The following is a 20698-nucleotide window of genomic DNA, read 5'->3' on the forward strand; positions in this document are numbered from 1 at the left end:
TTTAGGATTAAACCTTTGCCCTGAATCAAAGACATTGGAGAAGATATTTATCCTAATTCCAAATTTATCTTGACTGTGGTATTTTTTGTACCGCAGTCAACAAAAAATATCTTGTACATAGAATTTTTGTGGCCGTCAGCAGGATTTTATATGAAGGTGGAGTTTTTTTTTGAGTATTCACAAAGGATTTATCATTAAATGAGCTCAAATCCAAAGTAATTTTAATTTTTAAACTCGTTTGTTCCATACCTGCTTTCAGTTTTGTAAAATCAGCTGTAGTCCGTCCCACTGAAATGAATGGAAACGTGAAATTGACAGCGAAAAATAACAAATTTTCTGGAGTGTGCTATGGCTAAACTCTATGTAAATTACAACTTTTATGGTGATATTTTAATTTATATTCTCTAAAGGATGATCCATTAAGTATTCTATTATAGTGATGTGTATAAAACAATGTAGGGGAAGGAAGGTAGGTTTTCATCTTATTCTATTCCTTCGTTTCAGCCTTTTTAGCTTTCTGTCCATCGCCTATGGTGCACCGACCATTCTGTCAACCTCTATCTGTAAAACTAGTCATTAAGCCAAATAAGAACCACAAATATAGGTCGACATCCTCCAATTTTCACGCCCTGAGTGAAGTACCTCACCTCCAATCAGCACCTCAAGAATTTCATATCAGAATTTCAAACAAAAATACTAATTTAATGTTCAATTTATTCCATGTAAAGATGAAAGCAAGTTTTACCATAATAACAACAATAATAATAATCCTTGCATTTGATATAGCACCTTATCACGTCTTCTAGACATCTCAAAGCTCTTCACAGCATATATTGTAAAGTGAATTGACTGTATATATTGTGGGCGAAACTCGGCAGTCAATTGCGCACAGCAGTTTTCCGGGGCAGGGGGAGGGATTCAGATTATTTACCAGGCCAGTCAGAGCACCCATCCCATTAAACTAAATACACCCATCTGTGTGTAATTAGGAGCCGGATGTACCGGCTCCTACCCATTGAATACTTCATTCCCTACTTCATTTCCTATCAACTGGGTGCCAAGATGGTCTCAGCAGTGATTCCTTCCTGCAGGTATTTCTGTAAGTATATTTAGTACTTCTAAACATATTTGCAGAAGTACCTGGTATTTCTGTAAGTAGTATACGTTTAATATCTACTTATAATTATGGGAAGAGATACTTTAAACAGAAAATGCTCCCTCAATACTTTCTTTCTTTGTTTACTTACACCTCCAGTTGGTACAGAAGAAACACATGGTCAGCTCAATCATTATTTTTAACCATATATCTCCAAATATCTCCAGTGAGATATTTGATTTGTTCCAAAACTGTTTTCCAAACTGATCATCTGTGATGCACAATTATTATTAGTGGAATACAATAATAATAATTCTTCCATTAGGTACAGCGCCAAGAGGATATCTCAAAATGTTTCACAGGATATACTGTAAAGTTCGTGACTGTTTATTCTGGAGGCAAATGCAACAGCCAATTTGCACACAGCAATGTCCTCCTATAAGCAACCATGAAATGAGGAACCAATTTCATTTGGGGGATTATTTGCCTGGACAACAATCCCCCAAATCTTTAACGACTACCTGAAAATGCAGACATGATTCAACTTTAAAGTCCTATTCGAAGAATGGTACCTACAACAATACAGCAGAACCCCAGAAATGCATTGGAGTGTCAGCTGAGGCTTGTGGGTTCAAATTTCTGATTTAGGGCTTCAATACAAAGTTTTATGAATCACGAGGCGAGGGCTACCAACTGAACCAGGTTGACACCCAAATAATGTGAAATACTTTGAAATTGATTGAAATTATGCCAAAAACTGATGTTTCAACTGCTTAATACAGTACAAATCTATCCAAAAAAAGTGTTTCAATTTATAAATATGGATAAAATGTTTTGAAAACTTAAAACATAAAAAGTTAATGCATATGAACAACATTAACAATTTTTTGACCTCCTGAATTACTCATTCCCAAACATTCTTCTGGTTAGATGGCTAATGCGTGGCAATTACTCAAAATGAACTAAAATCAAATTGGCAATTGTCATTCTTTAAATGCCTGCATGTCTTTTTTTGTACATCTCTTGCTAGAAATGAAGTACTGTTAAAATATGTGTCACTACAATGTACATTAAATCCAAAGTCTTTCTATTGTCAGTCACTGATAATAATAGCGTGTCGGTCTCCCATCTGAGATCATTATATACAACCTTTTCAAACCCATTTCTGATGTTATATTTGACTATGGAATTCCTCACTCCCCAAATCTTCTTCCTCCCACAATCTGTAAGCTTTTAAAAGGCAAATTTGGCATCACCTAACCATTAGTACTTGGTTTATCTTATCTTCTCTCCTACTCTGTGGCTCCTGCTATATGGGTCTTGGGCCTTTACTTAATAAGGAAAAAGACAACAGATCGGATGAATAAGAGGTTGTTCCTTGAAACTGGACTTGCATACAAATGGAATAGAAAGAAAAGCTGAATGCTACAATCTTCAGAAAAAATGTAAAATGATGGAACGCATCACAAACAGGTCAATCAGCATCTGAAATACGAGGGTAAAGCAATGTCTCAACACATCATCAGACTGTATAGAATGAGGAGGGAAAGAATGACCAGGTAAAAGAAAGACATCAGGAAGCAGCCATCAACAGACTATGAGACCCTGGAACGGCATGTTCTGTATATGAAACAAAAGATATATTCTTATGTTTCTGAGAATGGAGTCAAATTGTAGAAATTGGCAATTCAGCAGGACACAGTTATATCATGGATCCTGCGTCATGGAGTGAAAGAGCTGATACCTCTTTTATCTATATGGGCATTAGTCAACATTCTTTCAGATAAACTAATCATTCACTTCAGGCTTTTTGTGGGATCTTCCTGTGTGCAAAAGGTTTGCTGTGTTTGCCTACAAATACAGCCACTACACATAGCAGCAACTCCTCAACGCTTTGAGATTTTTCAGTGTTTTAAGTACTGTTACATTTCGTGAAGGATGTGCAATTTCAGTGAGATAATGTTATCTAAAGACTTTTAGAAGTTTATTATTCTTGACTGCTGCTACCAAAATAACAGTAACTAAGTTACACCACAACTGTCTCTGCTGCACCATTCACCTCAGGTAGGATATAGAAAACTTGCCTCAGTTAGGTCATAGCTCTGCTCCAATCGGAGGCATTGCTATTAGGTAAAAGTCCTAAAGGACAACAGCAGAAGACAGATGTTTATTGTCTGCCTATTTTCCTACCAGATCCTCTATCATACGTCATTTTTCTACAGTCTTGCTCACCCCATATCTCTCTCATGTCTCACATATCCTGCTTCTGGCTGAGATTGCCTTTTATCAGCTGTAGAACGTTCCCATATCTCAAATGCTGACCAATTAGCTGCTTCCTTATCAATATAGTTACATTATTTAAATTATAAATCATTTAAATTATTGACTTCTTCCAGATGTCTTTCTGGGACATGCTCTACTCAACCTCATCATCCAGTCCTGCTGAAAGGTCTTACCCAAAGCCTCTTTTTATCTTTCAAATTCTGACCAACCTGTTGTGCACTTTCAGCACTGTGCTTTTCTGTACTTACTAAACAGTGACTAATCCCAAAACAGATTGGGTATTAGGCAAAGATTTGCCTCATTTACCTGGCAGAAATATGAGCTCCAACACCCTGAAACGAATTAAACAGCGCTCCTACATCCGGGGCGCCAGACCCCACATGGGAGTGGAAAAATAGTTTTAAGGTTATCTCTGAAATTTTTTGAAATGAAAGGAAAATTCATCTCTCGGCCTGTATTTGTCAACCTCTATAGGTAAGAAATACTCGATCTCCCACAGAATGGATTACTTTTCTGGTTGTGAGTGTTTATCCCCCACGTAACCAATAATTCAGTTTCCTAGTTGCTGGCCATGTATGCACCTTCTCCAAACATTATGTGATGGCCATCACACCAGTTCTAGCCAGGGTCCATTGGCTCCCTATCACCAAACGGATCAATTTCAAAATCCTCAACTCTTTTCAAATCCCTTCATGCCCTAGAACCTCCATACCTCTCCAACCTGCTTACCCCCAACCCACTGCCTCCGCTCGACTGGCTCCGGCCTCCTGCTTGTCCCTCGTGCTCTCCGTTTCACCATAGGTGGCCGCGCTTTCAGCCACTGAGCCCCGAAACTCTGGAACATTATTCCTCTATTCCTCCACCTTGTCCCTTCCTTCCCCATCTTCAGGTCGAGCCTGAAGATCTTCCTCTTCGACTGTGCCTATGGTCACCCTGGCCTCATGCTCCGCCACTGTCAAGCGCTCTGGGACGCTAACCTGCATGAGAGGTGCTATATAAATGCAAGTTGTTGTTGTTTTCGACGAAAAAAGGATAGTTACTTGTCTAAGACAGTTTCTATTATTTTGAGGCCAGTGCTGGTGGATACGTCTCGTATTGTGAACTGAAACGGATCTCACAGCAACAAGTAACCTGAATCAGTGCAGACCTGCTTCTTGGCGAAGCACTCTGCGATCTAAATTTAATACCTGCACGTTCTAAACTTCGCTCCATTTAAGTTTACAGCAATACATGGTTCACATTGAGCAAAATATTTGTAAGCAGCACCAGCAGGCCTTACCTTGGTAGTGATGCTGCCTCCACATGAAAATGCTGCTCCAGTGAGAGAGATCATCGGATACAATGGGCAGGCGGTTCCTCCAGGTCTTCACAACTGTTTTCATGTCGTGCAGACTCGTGTTTCTCCCCAAATTTGCTGGCTGCAAACCTGCATTTATTTGAGCTGCTTCCTGTAGTTCAATAATTTGCTGGGCTGCCTATAATTAGGACAACATGTATAAAAACCATGCATTACTACAATCTGCAAGTTTTTCATTTGTATTCTTTCCTTACTCTCATCTTTTTTCTTTCTTTCTGTTTATCTTCTCACTTTACAACTCCTCCAATAAGAAGACCGTTGAAGCCAATAACTGTATATCTGACTCCTCCCAACCCCACTTTCTTATTAAGGGAACATTACAGGTTTTAACATGAATTTTTATTATGTAAAATCCCAATATAAAAATGCAGTGAAAAAAGCAATCAGACTGGCTTAGACTCCAATATCCCACTGAATGTTTCTAGCACAGAAGCTTATATAATGCATGACAATTGCTTTTAAAAGACAATAGCTGAACGCAATTTTCACAAGACGGACAAACCAATGTGACAGCGATGACCAGCTTTGGATATTTTAGTCCTGATTTTATATCAAATGTTTGATTTTGCTTCCGTTAAAGGCCTAGAAAAACCTTGATCTGAAGGCCGGACTTGAAGAGCTTGTCAAGATCAGCCACCTTTCTTCCTTTCATCCTTGGACTAATTTGTGCTGTACCTCTGGGTACCTTGCACTGAGATCAAGAAGAAATAATCCCCATAAGTTTCTCCACTGCAGAAGATAAAGGTGACAAAGCAACTGAGGAACTGGCAATACACAGTTCTACTGGAAATTCATTTTGAATTGCGCATTACTTTGTTTACCATTGCCAGTCCGCTGCCAACAGCTGGCACACCTTCAGCACCTTATCAGCAATATGAACTTGCCACAAACGTTTTGTATTACTTGTAGTCTAAACATTCACAATGCGAATATAAACCATAAAAACAACTAAAATGGTGAAACAGATTCAAAGTGTAGCTTGAAAAAACTGTTTTTCGTGCATTAGATTTTTTTTGTTTGGGTTTGCTCGACTATACAGGCTTCTCAGCCTTCCCAGCTCCTCCCTCCACAGGCTGCAGATAATCCAGAACTCTGCAGCCCGTGTCCTCTCCCGCACCAAACTTCGTGACCCCATCTCCTCCGCTCTCGCCCGACTCCATTGGCTCCCTATCCTTCAGAGGATCCAGTTCAAGATCCTGGGCCTCACCTACAAAGCCCTCCATGGCCTCGCCCCACCCTACCTCTGTGACCTCCTAACCCCCTACCAACCCGCCCCCTCCCTCCACTCAGCCAGCTCAGGCCTGCTCCAGGTCCCCCGCCCCACCCACCCCACCATTGGCAGGAGAACCTTCAGCAACTCTGCCCTCAACCTCTGGAATTCCATCCACCAATCACTCTGCCTCGCCCCCTCCTTGGCCTCCTTCAAGACCCTCCTCTTCGACCATGCCATCGGCCACCCCTCTTCCCTCCCTTCTCCCCTCCTGACCCCAGCTCGGGTCTGAAATGCTGTACTGTCCAGCGCCTTGGGACGTCCTCCGGACGTGAAAGGCACTACACAAATGTAATCTTGTTGTATCTTGTTGTTTGTGGTTTAAGATTTTAATCGAAGTGGCGAATGTTAACAAATGAAATACCACTTCCAGCTGGAGATTAAATAGCTGGGAGTTTTCTGGTATTAAACATTTTTTAACTTGCAAAGCTCATTTGTCAACTATGCTCAATTTTAAAAAAAGTTGTTAGCAGTGGATTTTCTAGTATGTTAACTTTAATAAGAGCAGAGCCCTGGCATCCAACTGTAAAATCCCATCTACCAAATAGATTCCATTTGGATCCAGTATATTTTGTGAAACAATGTAATCTTAAAAAAAAATCATAGGATGCAGATTTCTTTTGTGAAAACACAGCATAATTCATCTCATTCATGTGGGGTCTTGTCTGGAGAAGTAATGCCATGGTTCACAACCAGTGAAAGGACCCAGGCACAGTATGCATTCCAATCTGGCAACAGCATATGTTGCTACTGGGTTCAGGAACAACAAAAAGACACCAGTCCTTTTCTTTCAGCTTCTTAGAAGTGCAGGTAAGTCAAGGATATTCAACATTTAATGGGGACAATAAATCTAGGTATAACTATGTCAGTAAAGATTTAGCCATAGTGTCCCACTGGATTTTTTCCAACAAACTCTCAAATAATTCATTTTAAAGGATTCGTTTTTAAGAGAAACATAGGTTCTTCAGAATCTAAGTAAATGCTAGCGATTTTCTTCAGAATCTAAGTAAAGGCCATCATGCAACCCACCAACAAGTAAGTGGTGTGGTACCTAAAGCCTGGGATTTGAAACCCATTACACTGTATGCAAGAGACAAAACTGAGGGTGGTAAGGAACTCTACGAACCTGAGGTCTTGATGAGGGGAGAGAATTAATTAAGTAAATGCATTGAGATGATCAAAAATGTTTTCAATTCCACAGAACCTTGTGTCAACACAGTCTTCTTACCTGAAGCAAAGGCGTATGAACATGTGACACTATATGTGGGAGTCGACGCCATTCCCGAATAGCTAGACTACTGGCCATCTCCACAAGACGTTCAATTAAGTTAAGCTGTTGTTCTTCTGGGTGACAGATTGCCAGATAACCACGGTACATGTTAACCTTCCACGCCATCTCCTTTGGACAACTTAGCTCCACCTGAATGATATTAAAATACGGTTATTTGTAGCTGCTATTCTTCTTCCTCCTAATACGCTACTTATTGTGATACTGCATGTTGCACAAACTATTAAAACTGTTAATGCAGGTTGAAGTTACACTTAAACACTCAAAAACACTACAGGAACAGAAAATACCATCTAGCCCCAATAAAGGCACTTGTGAGTATATGCTTAGTTCTTTTGTGCAGAAAACCTGTAACTACGCTGTGTTTAAATGTAATTGTAATGATATTAAAGGCATTAATAAGAGGATTCGTTGGGTGGTAGGTCGTATATGCGAATCTACCCTCCAACTGCAATGCTTCCATCACTGCACTTAGCTTAGATCAGCTAACAATTTTTTTTTTAAAAAGTGAATCAGACGTCTCCTCATTGGCTCAGTGGGTAAACCCACTGTAGAATGTGAAATTTCAACCATAGAAACCAGAAAGGTACCAGGTCAGATCTCTGAATTAGCTGAGGGAAAAAGCTAGATAAAAGCCATGGTTTTGAGGAAACCAGAAACCAGTTCCCATTGCAGCAGCTCAAAACTAGCTGCCCAAATTACAACTCTAAAGAGGAATTTTTGGAAAAATACAGGTGAAGATAGCTGCCTGAGAACGTCTGTAAAGCAAACGAACTGCAACTGTAAAAGGTGGCAGATACAAAACACAGGAAAACAGCACACAGTAGATTTGAGTGATTGCACAAATAGGCACCTGGCACTTTTCATGGATATTTTTCTCTTATTGTTATGATAAACTCTGTTTAATTAGTGCTGAAGATGAAATTTGTTCATATTCAAGGGCAGCTTACACTGGTAATAATATAAATTTCTCTACCAAGTCAGCAACTCATTAATAAAAATAAATGTCCTCTGCAATGCAGACTTGATATATGTGGTACCATATGTGGTACTCTCAGTATTTTCAAAATAAAGCCAGAAATGATCAATTTTGCCTACCTCAACTCAAGGTCCGAAATATTTGGTTACACAAACAGTACTTTATTTGCCTGATGCTGGCAGCTCATCATTGACAACAAATGGACAGACCAGATGTTCATGCAATTATTCAAGATATTCGTTCACAAACAACTAAAAAACCAATGTAACCAGGTCAGATCCATGGAAATACAATCCCATTTCGAACTGTTTGTTCCCATATTAGGATAAACAACTAACAGAATAATGTGGACGATTCACCAGGGTGCAGAAAGTAATGAAGGCTAAACAGCTGTGCTCAATGCTGTGTAATGGAAGGACATAATTTACCTCACAGGGAATATTCCATTCAACCAAGACCGTGCATGGGAGTGATCAGCAAAAGCCATGTGGATCCCCACAGGGATCAGAGAAGTGAGGATAACGAAGACCCTTGACTCTTGCGCAGTTCACATTAACCTCCTTTTAAACAACGTTGGGATAAGACTGGGAGCAGCTTCCAGTTAACCATCTTGACCAAAAAAATGTGCGTTCTGGGAGAGAAAAAAACTCTACAAAATATCTAGCAGCATTGCAAGCTTTTTTTTGCATTGATTGTCCAAAATAAAAATATATAGTCCCCACAAAGCTACAAGCCACTTCCACAAAGTGATCCGTCGTGTTATGCAAAATAAGGCAATATGCACAGACCCTTGAGTGGACCTTAATAGCAGGAAGTCAGGTGAATGTGCTGCACTAAAGTATATTAATCTAATCATAATAGTGTACAACATACATTAATGCATTCTGAAAAAAAATGACTAATGGTGAAGAAGTTTCTGATAAATTACTATACCTAATATAATAATCCTTGCATTTGGTATAGGGCCTTATCAAGTCTCTATCATGTCTCAAAGTACTTCACAGAATATACTGTAAAGTGAATTGACTGTATTTTGTGGGTGAAACGCAGCAGCCAATTAGGCACAGCAGTGTCCCACTCACAGTCGTGGATTGAATGACTTTTTTTAAGGAATTATTATCTAATGCAAATGAAAGCATTTACCACATTGCACTGATTTGTTCCAATTGTTTTCAAAACAGCAGCAGCACTTATTTGGTGATCAATAGTATAGCTATAGAAATCAACACTATTAACATATTTTAATTGTGTTGAAAGATATGCTAGTATGAAGCTTTGGCGTTAAAACAGAAGTTCAACTTAATGGGTCAAACATTTCCAAGATGCAAAGATACATGTTTTAATTTTAAAGAACTAAATCAGTAAAAATATAAAACGTTAGAATAAGTAGAACATATTTTGAAACTCAGCATGGATATGCCAAATTCTGCAACTTGCTTCACTACAGACAGTGCAATGCCAGAAACCACTACCTTATATATCGCCAGAAAACCCTTGAAACTGTTAATGTGAAAGAAGTCAGGATAAATTTTGATTAAGGAGAGACATAGAAGTGAATAAAGTATTTCCTCAACTTTTTCTATACAAAAGCAACTCATAATGGAACCAAAAACATGCTTTGTTGTCTAATGTACATGCTATAGTTAAAGAAAACTGGTATACAGTGAGTTAACAGTTACTAGTGACTTCCAACCTTTGTCCTAAACAATGGGAGCTTTCATGGAAGGATAAATTCTCTCGACTTTCCTCTCAGTGCCCAGTATGTCTCAGGCAAAAAGATACAAGAGTAGCTAGCAGTCTTTGCCAATCTGTTCTGAAAGTCATTAAGAGGGAGTAAAAACAACTCTGCTCCAATTTACCATTCTCCATGTAAGACGAAACCTGACCTTTGCCTGGGATCTTCTACCACAAGAATTCAATACCGAGAGGAAAATCAAATTAGATTCTAACAGTGTTAACATGGATTAACTGCAGTTCAATTACCTAAAATATATAAATAATTAATATAGTAAATCTAGATATTTAGACACATTAAGTAAATAGTTTAATACACAGTAAAATAGGTGTATTTTCCCCCAAAACTTCTTACCTGCACCAGTGCTTCTTTCATAGCTGCCCAATTTGAAACCCTCCAAGCACATTCTAACACCAAATACGGATTAACATGGCCCTTGGACTGACCATATTCTGTCAGTGCTTCCCATTGATTTAGCTCCTTTGAGCAGCTGTTCATAAAGAAGAACACAATAAGCAGATTGCTATTAGGAGAAACCAACATTTTTGACTGGCTTCAAACACAAATATACTGTCACTTACCCTCCTGCTTTTTTCTCTCTACTTCAGTTACAGTGATATTTTAACAGATGGCCATGGACATAATTAAATGGGAAGAATTAAAGGTCACCAACAGGTTTTGTCATTTTTGGGGGAATAAAAACAGTCAACAAACAAAGAATACTAATGTGGCAATCCTTTGTTGAAGGTAGGTATTTTCTGCATATTAACCATAGGCATTGTAGTTGTCAGTTTGGTTTATTGTGCACTGTATGTAAACCATGCGTAGATACAACTATTGTCATCTTCTATGTGTAAAATGCATGATGACAAGGAAATTAAAAATATGTAATTAAGTAATTAAGCAATGACAATTTCATTAATTATATAATTGGCAACCCACCCTTTAGTCAATAATTACATATTTAAGGCACATGTAAATCCCTTTACACGAGTTTATAAATGGTACATAATAAAGCTGTGTTTACACATGGACATGTATAAATAAACCCTGATATCAACTTTGTGTGGTAACCTAAATGCCCTGACTGGTGTCAGGGTAGGCATTAAACCAAGATCCCACCTGCCTGTTCAGGTGGATGTTAAAAGATCTCATGTCATTATTTGAAAAGAGAAGGGAGTTTGTTTTGGTGTCCTGGCTAACAATCCCCCAGATAAACTTGATCATTCACTTCATGGCTGAATGGTTGTGGCATATTGGCTGGCGCATTCACCTACAAAATACAAGTAATGACACTTTACAGTAAATCTTATGAAGCACTTTGAGACATCCTCCTGTCCCTATATGGAATTTCACATTGAACACTAAAAACTACAGGGGCCTATGATGAAACATTATTGCTATAAAAAAGACAGTATCTAGATTGATGTGGTACAATTTTAGAATGGAGATCTAACCATTTACAGGAAAAGCGCTGAAACATTCTGGGATCTATCAAGATTTGATATTCATTATCCAGCTCTATCATGCAAACATTAAACTTTTAACTCATCACCTGGAGGTTTCCCTGAAGTGATAATAATATCTGCATTTGATATAGGGCCTTATCAAGTCTTCGAGACGGCTCAAAGCGCTTCACACACTATACTGTAAAAAGTGAATTGACTGTATACTTTGTGAGCGAAATAAAGTGCCTACCGATTCCAATGATCTTCCCATAGTTGATACTCCGGAAATATGGCAGGTGATGCATTGTTTCTTTCATTCTCTTTCCTCGCTTTATCCATGGCTTTTTCATACGTTTCTTGTGCCTTTTGGAATACCAAAACATTTTTCCAAATCAAGAACTGTTTTAGTTTAAACCAAGATTGAAAATTTAGAGAACAAACTATGCCACCCATCCAGAATTAGCAGTTTATTTAACTGCAGCAGAACCTCAATTAACCACAAGTTAACCATACAGGCCACGCAGAAGGTGGACGGAGGGCAGTGAGATACTGGTAGAAGTAGTGTTGCGTGCATGTGTAACATTGGTGTCTTAGACCAGACATTGTGCAGACACTGTGCATCAACAGTGTTTCTTTGCCGTTAAGGAAGGTAAGATTTCAGAATTTTTACAGGACATAATTCTTTTCGTTAGAGAAAGACATTGCCGAGAAAGAGAGATAGAATGTTTAAGAAACTCAAGAGAAAAAGAGAGAAAGAAAGATACGCAGAGAGATTCAGAGAAAGAAAAAGGCATAGCAGAAAGTGAAAGAAACAACAACAAAATTACATTTGTATAGTGCCTTTCACATCGGGCAGACATCTCAAGGCACTGGACAATCAGTGTTTCGGACTCGAACTGGGGGTCGGGATCAGGAAGGGTGGGGAGCAGGGGGCGAAGGAGGGAGACCGAAGGCACGGTTGAAGAGGAGGATCTTGAGACAGGTCTTGAAGGAGGCAAGGAAGGAGCATAGGGTCTGCAGGATGGAGTTCCAGAGGGCGGGGGCAGAGTGGCTGAAGGCCCGCCCGCCAATGGTGGGACAGGTGAGTCGGGGGACGTGAAGCAGGCCGGAGCCCGCTGAGCAGAGGGATCGGGTAGTTTGATAGGGGGTAGGAGGTCGCAAAGGTAGGGGCGGAGGGCTTTGAAAGTGTGGACCAGGATCTTGAACTGTATCCTCTGTGTGATGGGAAGCCAGTGGAGTTGGGCGAGCAAAGGGGTGGCAGAGTCTCAGAGCCTGGTGTGGGCGAGGACATGGGCTGCAGAGTTCTGGATGATCTGCAGCCTATGGAGGGAGGAGTCGGGGAGGCCGACAAGTAGGGAATTTGCATAGTCAAGCCTGGATATTATGAATGAGTGTGAGACAGTGGTGGAGCCGGGCGATTGCAGAGGTGGGGGAAGGCAGACCAGGTCATGGCATGGATGTGGGGTATGAAGGATAGTTGAGAGTCGAACAGGACGTCATGTCAGAGAGTCATAGAGAAAGTGGCACACAGAGAGTGTGGTACAGGTTTGTACAAAAGTAACAGTACAACTCCCAAAGCAACAACTTTTTAAATTACCACCATAGCCAATTTGAATTTTGGGCAATGTCCATTTATTCACTTAACTGCAACAGGAATGGTCCCAATTAATGCAGATAATCAGCTCTCTACTGTATGCTTAATACATTTTCACACATCAACTGAAACAAATATAAGGGTTGATTCCCAAATCGCTAGTAAAATTACTAATTTTGGTAGACAAACCTAAAATGGCAAAATCCCATTACAAGTCCAGTCCCTCAAGGTCAGTAAATGTCCCAATAAGCAACGAATCAGATGAGCCCGCCTATCAATGTTAGGAGATTTATCTACTATCGGAAAATTCTCTTGCCCCCTATAACATTAATAAGACTCAAAATGTATATACTAGGCCAGTGATGAATACGTGATGAATATTTTAGTGAGGTTTAAAGAAAAAAAACACAAAAGCACTAACTTCAAACATAATGTTGCTGTAACACCACCCAACACTATGCTAGTAACTTGGAAAAATAGCAAAATTCAATCAAATTAATGAAATGCAGTCACCACAGACTTTCAGTATTAACACCTCCAAGCAAGTAATGATCGGAACGCAAAATTGTTAAATGTAGGTCGTAATATTTTGGAAAATTTACTTGATTATTTGAAAGAATACACTTAGCTGAAACACTTTGTGCAGAATGAATTCAGTGTTGAAATGTGAAACAGACATACCTGTTCAAAGAAGCCATGCTGTTCGTAGGCAATTGCAGTCGCAGTTTCTGGAAACTTGCAACGCTTTTGCCATAGGCCAGCCCACATATCTTCCTCTTGCAGTAAGCAGTACAGTTCAGCCAGTGAATCTAGAATCTCCTATAGACATTTAAGGATTGTTACTTCACTTCTGAACTAAAATAGTATTAGATTTGTGGAAATACACTTCTAAAATGGACAAAAATGCTAGTGCTGCCCATTTTGCTGAACATCCACACTGGACACTGTATTTTGATTTGGCTAGAAATCTAGTAGAAAAAGCACTTCATCATACAAGTCTGCATTTAATGGGAATGCCGGGCGGATTTCAAATCAAATAGTTAATTTTCTAACTGGGTAATTTTACGGCTGACTGCCCTCCATATCCTGTTACATCACATTTATCGGCTACCATTGGACAATTTACCATTTGCTGATCCCATTTATGATCAGAAACCAGTGTTTAAATACTATAGGGTAAGAATTGAATGGATACTAGGGATATAAGGAATAACTTACTAGTAGGTTGGTTCTAATTCAAGTCTGTGTCTATTTATTACTGTGCATTTTTACTCAACTCTCTAAGATTCAACAGAGCTGAGGAAACATTTCTTCACTCAAATTTATGGAATTCACTACCCCAGAAGGCTGTAGATGCTCAGTCCTTAAACATCTTCAAGACTGAGACTGATAGATTTTTAAAAAACAGCGGGATTAGGGGATAGGGCAGGTAATTAGAGTTAGGTCTGAAGATCAGCCATGATCTTATCGAATGGCGGGGCAGGCTCGAGGGGCTGAATGGCCTACTCCTGCCCCTAATTCTTATGTTCTTATGTTCTTATTCTACTGTAGTGTATTAACTGTGTATTTGTAGGTGAACCAGGCAGCCAAATTTTGTACAATGTTTCAGAAATAGCCTTGATGTGAATGAACAATTGTGTCTAGTAGATTGCTGGCCAGGCCACCAAAAGAAACTCCCTTTTCTTTTCAAACAGCGCCAAAGGATCTTTAATATTCTCCTAATCAGACAGACAGGACTTCAGTTTAACACATCATGGGAAGGACTGACTCTATAATACCGTGCTGCCCCAGCAAAGTATTGGAAGTGACAGCCTAGATTATGAATTTATAGTTCCAACATGAGGCTAGAACCCACAACCTTCTGTCTCAGAGACAAGATTGCTCCCAAGTGAGCCAGGCTGCCACCTGGACAGGTTAACATAGAAACTCAACCACCAAATCAGAGGGAAGAAAAAAGTGATGGGGAGACCAGAAAGGAAATTTTAAAAAAGTGAAATCTGAGAAAAAAATGCAAAAAGAGGGAGAAAATGTACGTGGTTGGTCTCAGCTTTGCTTTGGTCCCGAGGTGCACTTTGGGCACAAATAAAAACATGAACAGAAAGACAAGGAATCGTATAGAAGAGCAAGCTTAACGACAAGTCATAGGACCAGTGGCTTCTTGATCATGAACGTAAAATCATGAACTAATTTCAAACTAGAAACTCTGCATTCCATACTAAACTTTATACCAATTGTGCAGAATTCTTGAAGCTCATTTCACAGTGCAGTGAACAGAGAGTGAACACTTGGCATTGAGGCTATCAACAGAAGAAAGAAAAAGCTAAAAGGGAACTGTTCAGTGGGACACAGTAAGTAATCACTAATAGCAATAATAATCCTTGCAATTGATGTAGCGCTTTTCACGTCTACTAGACGTTTCAAAGCGCTTCACAGAATATACTTTAAAGTGAATTGAACGTATATTTGTGGGCGAAACGTGGAAGCTAATTGTGCACAGCAGCATCCCACAAACAGTCGTGGATTGAGTGACCAAATTATTATGTTATTTATTTATTTTCTTGAGGGATTATTATCAGGCATGTGGAGTAAGGAAACTTGCCCAAGGTTTCGCCCTGCCGGGAATCAAACTGAGGCAAGTGCTGTAACCACTGAGCTACAGGACTCCACCCCATCAGTATGTGGATTCAGGCAGAAACATGTCTCAATTAGTTTTAGACATTTCTCCAATTTTTCAAACCTGCATGTTTTACTCCCACATAGGGTAAGTAAATCAAACACTTCAACATATACTGAATTTTGGGCTCAGTTAAAAGCAAAAGTCACCGCTGGGGATTTTGTTTAATTAGTTTTTTTGCACCTGGTCTCAGTATTGAATGTGCCAATGTCAGATACAGCATTGGTTTAAGGCAAAATTCTGTTCTGACACACAAGTTCTTTATAGCAACTCTGAATGGTGTTTCTTACTGGTCCAATACGGCACTTTTATTTATGCCACCAGCTTAGCATCAGAGTGAAATAACAGTTTCAATTAGTGCAAAATATTGGAAAGACTTTAAGAGTGAACTAACCCCATTATGTACTAGAGTTAAGACTGTCTACTTTAGTTTCACCTAAAATCATCACTAGATAGAAAGGAGGCTTTCATTTCACCAGCCTGGGTTGATTAGATTCTAGATGCAAAACCCAATTGCCCTGGACACCAACTTTGCATAGTTTAAAAATGACACTGCTGCTTATACTGCAGCTTATTTTATTAATATTTAGGAGAAAGGATAAAAGAAATTAATGATCTATAGTGTTCCAACCCTTTTAGATTTTAACATGAGGGAATCTAATTTTTTAAGATCAATGAATTGGTGAATTACATGTTCACCAATTTCTTTGTTGCACTTCAGAAAAAGCATAGCCCACTCTATCAGTATGGAAGGAATCTGACATGGTTGCGAATTCTCTATGATGCGAAAAAGAAAATGAAAGCTTTTACTTTCTGAGAATCTTGTGAGAACATTCAATTTAGTGGAAGCTCTTCCACTCTTAATATATTCGGTGCGCACACCCACAACTGCTTACCTGCGGAGGTGGAGTGATGCTTTCCTGTTCATAGAATTCAGAGGTCTGTCGTGGTTTAATCTGAAGACTTAAGCCCTTTTCAAATGCCTGATGCTCTAACATTAGCGTGGAACGAAACCACAGGTTGTGTGTCTTGCCCAGATACTTCAGTACACAAGGTCTAATTGAAATGTGAGGGACACATTGCGACATAGCTTCAACAAAGCAATTCAGAGCACTTGGCTGGCAATCTCGCTGGACCTGATGACTACCACTGCAGAGGAAAGGGCTTATCTCTCCTGCCAGAGCCTGAAAATCAAGCAGATTGTAATCAGATCAAAACAATGCTTTGATACAATTTAATTTCAAAATATTCTGTTCGTTTCATGACCAATCGTGCCATTTGCCTCAGTAAAGAAAAGTTAAAAACTTATGCATTTAGGAAGTACATTAATCAATAGTAACAGTTTGAAATAAAATAAAATGATACAACAGCAGTTTCAGTTAGGTAAAACCATTGGTCCACCTTGTCTACCTACTGTCCTAAAATTCCTTTGACAACATAATCAATATAGTACTATTAATATTCTATTTCAAATCGTAAACTAGAAAATTAAAAATGTACATTTATACACACTTAAATAGATCAAGTTCCAATATTAGGGGAAATAGTTTCCCATTTTAAAGGGAGATCATAATTAACACAAATTATAATATTTTAGATAAATTCCTGTCAACATCTTCACCCACAGATTTGTAAATTTCAAAAGACATACAGCTTGATACAGAGTTAAACGAGTTGTTGGGTTGGACACTAAAAGCACTGTAATATGACTGCCCTCAATATATCACTTCTCTAATAATTCATCATCTCGAGCAGAGTACATAGAATATTACAGCCATTTCCCATGAGGAACTGGTCCGTTCTCCATGAGTAGGCTGCGATCCAAAATAGATTGTTGAACCAAGCTTGCTGAGCTCAACAATCTCTTACCTAAGCTTGTCAGTGGAGAATGGTCGTTACTTTAAGGGCAATATGAGTAGCAATTTATTTCTTACACAATCTGCACACCGTTCTTTTGTCTCCATTTACAACAACAACAACAAGATTGCATTTATAGAGTGCCTTTCACGTCGGGAGGACATCCCAAGGCGCTGGACAGTTTGGTCGGGACCCGAGCAGGGGAGAAATGGTCAGGGGGAGGGAAGGGAGGGAGCGAGGAGGGGAGGTGAAGGCATGGTTGAAGAGAAAGGTCTTGAGACCGGCCTTGAAGGAGGAAAGGGAGGAAGCAAGGCGAAGGCACTGGGGGATGGAGTTCCAGAGCTTAGGGGCTGAGAGCCCGGCCACTGATGGTAGGGCGGTTGGGGCGGGGGATGTGGAGCAGACTGGAGCCTGAGGAACGGAGGGTACGGGCAGGTACGTGGGGGGATAGTAGGTCGGAGAGGTAGGAGGGTGCAATGCAAAACAGTAATAGAGAGAGAGAGTTGTGAAGAATCGAATGTTGTGAATTGTGAATGCAATCCATTCTGGACTGAATACTCCTATCAACTAATATGTTTCTCCCAAGTATTACTGAATATTAGTTTTTTTGGTCAGTCTGACAAAAGCAGAAACCCATCACTGTTCTGAAGAATATTCAACCAAAACTGAGAATTCCAAGCTTTCTACCTTTACACGGCTATACTCAGGGTTGGTGGAAACCAATTTTTATATTTACTGATATTTATCATATAAATTATTGTTTTTAAAAATATATATATTTCTACCGACCAATGTAACAAACGTAATAACTCCAAGTAACACCAGGTCACAGTAGATTCAATTGGAATTTTGCAAAAAAAACTATTTTAAAAAAATTAACATAGTACCTATGGGGGGTAATCTCAGATTCTCTCATGTGTTCAAGCTGCACTTAAAAATCAAGATTATACCAAAGTATTACAAATATTGGGGGAAAGCTGAAGACTAAAATATTTGAACCTGCTTGGAGCACCCTGAGCTGTCACAATTTAGGGACGGAGAAATGTTCTGCTTGTTCCTGTAGCTGACGCTTATCTTTCTCTACCAGCTACAGCACTGACAGCCTTAAATACAACTTGGATTTAAAAGCAAGTTACTGAGCTATTACAAATTTTTCAGTTCACTGACCTGATGTAAACAGTACAGGAAAAAAAGCTCTTCTTGGCTCTTCGATTCCGTGCAGTATGCCCTAAATGATGGCCCGTGAATTTAGTATTAAATTCAATTTGCCGTGGTGACACCTTACTGAACAGACTGGAACACACATTATATACTAATAGTCTGCTTTAAAACACATTTGCTGAATAAAAATTAAAGTTGCCTGAGGACTACATTTTAAAGCAGTCATAAAATAATGCATCGTTTCGTATTTACACTTGATGAATTTCGTAGTTACACTTGAAGCTGATTTTAGAAGCCTACTGCCTTTCATGGAGGGGCAGAAAATATCTTTTGTTTGGCGAGTTGCATTCCTAGACATACCGTTCAATCAACACAGCTGACTTACATACATAAGAAAAAGCTATGATAAGTTCACAGTATCAAGACAGTACCTAATGAATTTGTTACCTAACGAATAGGCCAAACTCATAAGCATTTCACCGGGGTTAGGGTGGTGGTGGTGGGGGAGTGTAAAAGTTATAAAAATATTTTTTACTCACTTGTTAAAAAGTACCTTTCATAAAAAAGCAGCACAGGTAAATACTAATCCAATCTGACAATAGATTTAAATACTCACATGCTGCTGCCTATCAGATAGTATCTTCCACAGCCTGGGAAAGAGCTGGATCCACGTCTTTTCTGCTAATGGTGTACTAATGTGGCATAACTGAACATATGCACTCAGCAATGCCCCAGTCTATCAAACAAAAGGAAAAAAACAAAGTTAATTCAGAAAAGAAACCGTTATCAAGTCTGTTGGATTTCAGTGTTGTTTTTTAAAACCTGAAGGAAGAAACTGCATTCTTCTAGAGCCTCCAAACACAAGACGCATGACCATTTCATTTGGAGAGTTGTTAGCCAGCCTTAGGAAGAAACACATTCTCTTTTTGAATAATGCAAAAGAATTGTTAACCATAGCTCAGTTTAAGGTCTCATGCAAAACATAGCACCTGCAACAATGCAGTGCTCCCCCTAGTACTGCACTGGAGAGTTAGTCTATACTATGAACTGATATGGGAATTGAATAACGCATAAAGGGACTTGAATCCACAACCTTAATCACAACTGTAAGTCCTACTAAGTGTTATGGCTGAGAGGCGAGAGTGAATCATGCTGACTCTATCCTTACCACAATCAAAATTACAATCTCAATGGAATTTATATGGATAAATCATCTTTCAATTAATTCCAGAGACCTGGGTTTGATTCCTGGCAGGGCGAAACCGTGGGCAAGTTTCCTTACTCTACATGCCTGATAATAATCTCCCAAGAAAAAATAACATTAATAAATTGGTCATTTCAATCCACGACTGTTTGTGGGACACTGTTGTGCACAATTGGCTGCCGCATTTTGCCCATAAATATATAGTCAATTCACTTTACAGTCTATTCTGTGAAGTGCTTTGAGATGTCTAGAAGACGTGAAAAGCGCTATATCAAAGGCAAGTATTATTATTATTATTAAAGGGAAAACATACAAAACAATGAAAGCAGCATTATAAACTCCACATTCAGCTTAAAGCTGAAAAAAGGGATTCTTTCTTGCTGGATTTAATGGCACTAGATTGCTGGCTCACTAAATAAAATATGAACCAGCTCATGTGGCACAATGCATCGAAACATCAATACACTGTGCTACTGCAAGGTGGGAGGTAGACTGTAGACTGTGAATGTACAACTCAACTTTAATATCCACTCACCTTATCTGGGCAAAATGACAAAGAGAGCGACTACATGTATTTGCATAAGCAGGCCATCTGCACCAACTTAATTAAGTGTTCCATTCAAATGTCATTGGAAATTCTGTCATGTACAGATATCACAGCTCAGTTTTCACCAAGCACACAACTCAACACTGAGCTGGTACTGCCCTCCTTTGTCACATAAAAATTAAATGAAACAGCAGTTGCTTACAAT

The 20698-nt window shown here is 39.2% G+C and overlaps 1 protein-coding gene across 1 annotated transcript in view; it reads right to left on the reverse strand.

Moving 5' to 3' along the window:
* The window catches only part of LOC103178691 (transformation/transcription domain-associated protein), a 131383-nt gene that overhangs the window by 38961 nt on the left and 71724 nt on the right, over positions 1–20698 (reverse strand). The window contains exons 49-56 of the mRNA XM_042341166.1: positions 19359–19478; positions 16621–16908; positions 13732–13869; positions 11707–11819; positions 10363–10498; positions 7235–7426; positions 4659–4854; positions 250–288 (exon numbers count right to left, since the gene is read on the reverse strand). Coding sequence (XP_042197100.1) covers positions 250–288; positions 4659–4854; positions 7235–7426; positions 10363–10498; positions 11707–11819; positions 13732–13869; positions 16621–16908; positions 19359–19478 — 1222 coding nt within the window. The remainder of the gene's footprint in view (positions 1–249; positions 289–4658; positions 4855–7234; positions 7427–10362; positions 10499–11706; positions 11820–13731; positions 13870–16620; positions 16909–19358; positions 19479–20698) is intronic.

This window comes from Callorhinchus milii, unplaced genomic scaffold, assembly GCF_018977255.1.
Source record: "Callorhinchus milii isolate IMCB2004 unplaced genomic scaffold, IMCB_Cmil_1.0 Scaffold16, whole genome shotgun sequence".
In the NCBI taxonomy this organism is placed as follows: domain Eukaryota; kingdom Metazoa; phylum Chordata; class Chondrichthyes; order Chimaeriformes; family Callorhinchidae; genus Callorhinchus; species Callorhinchus milii.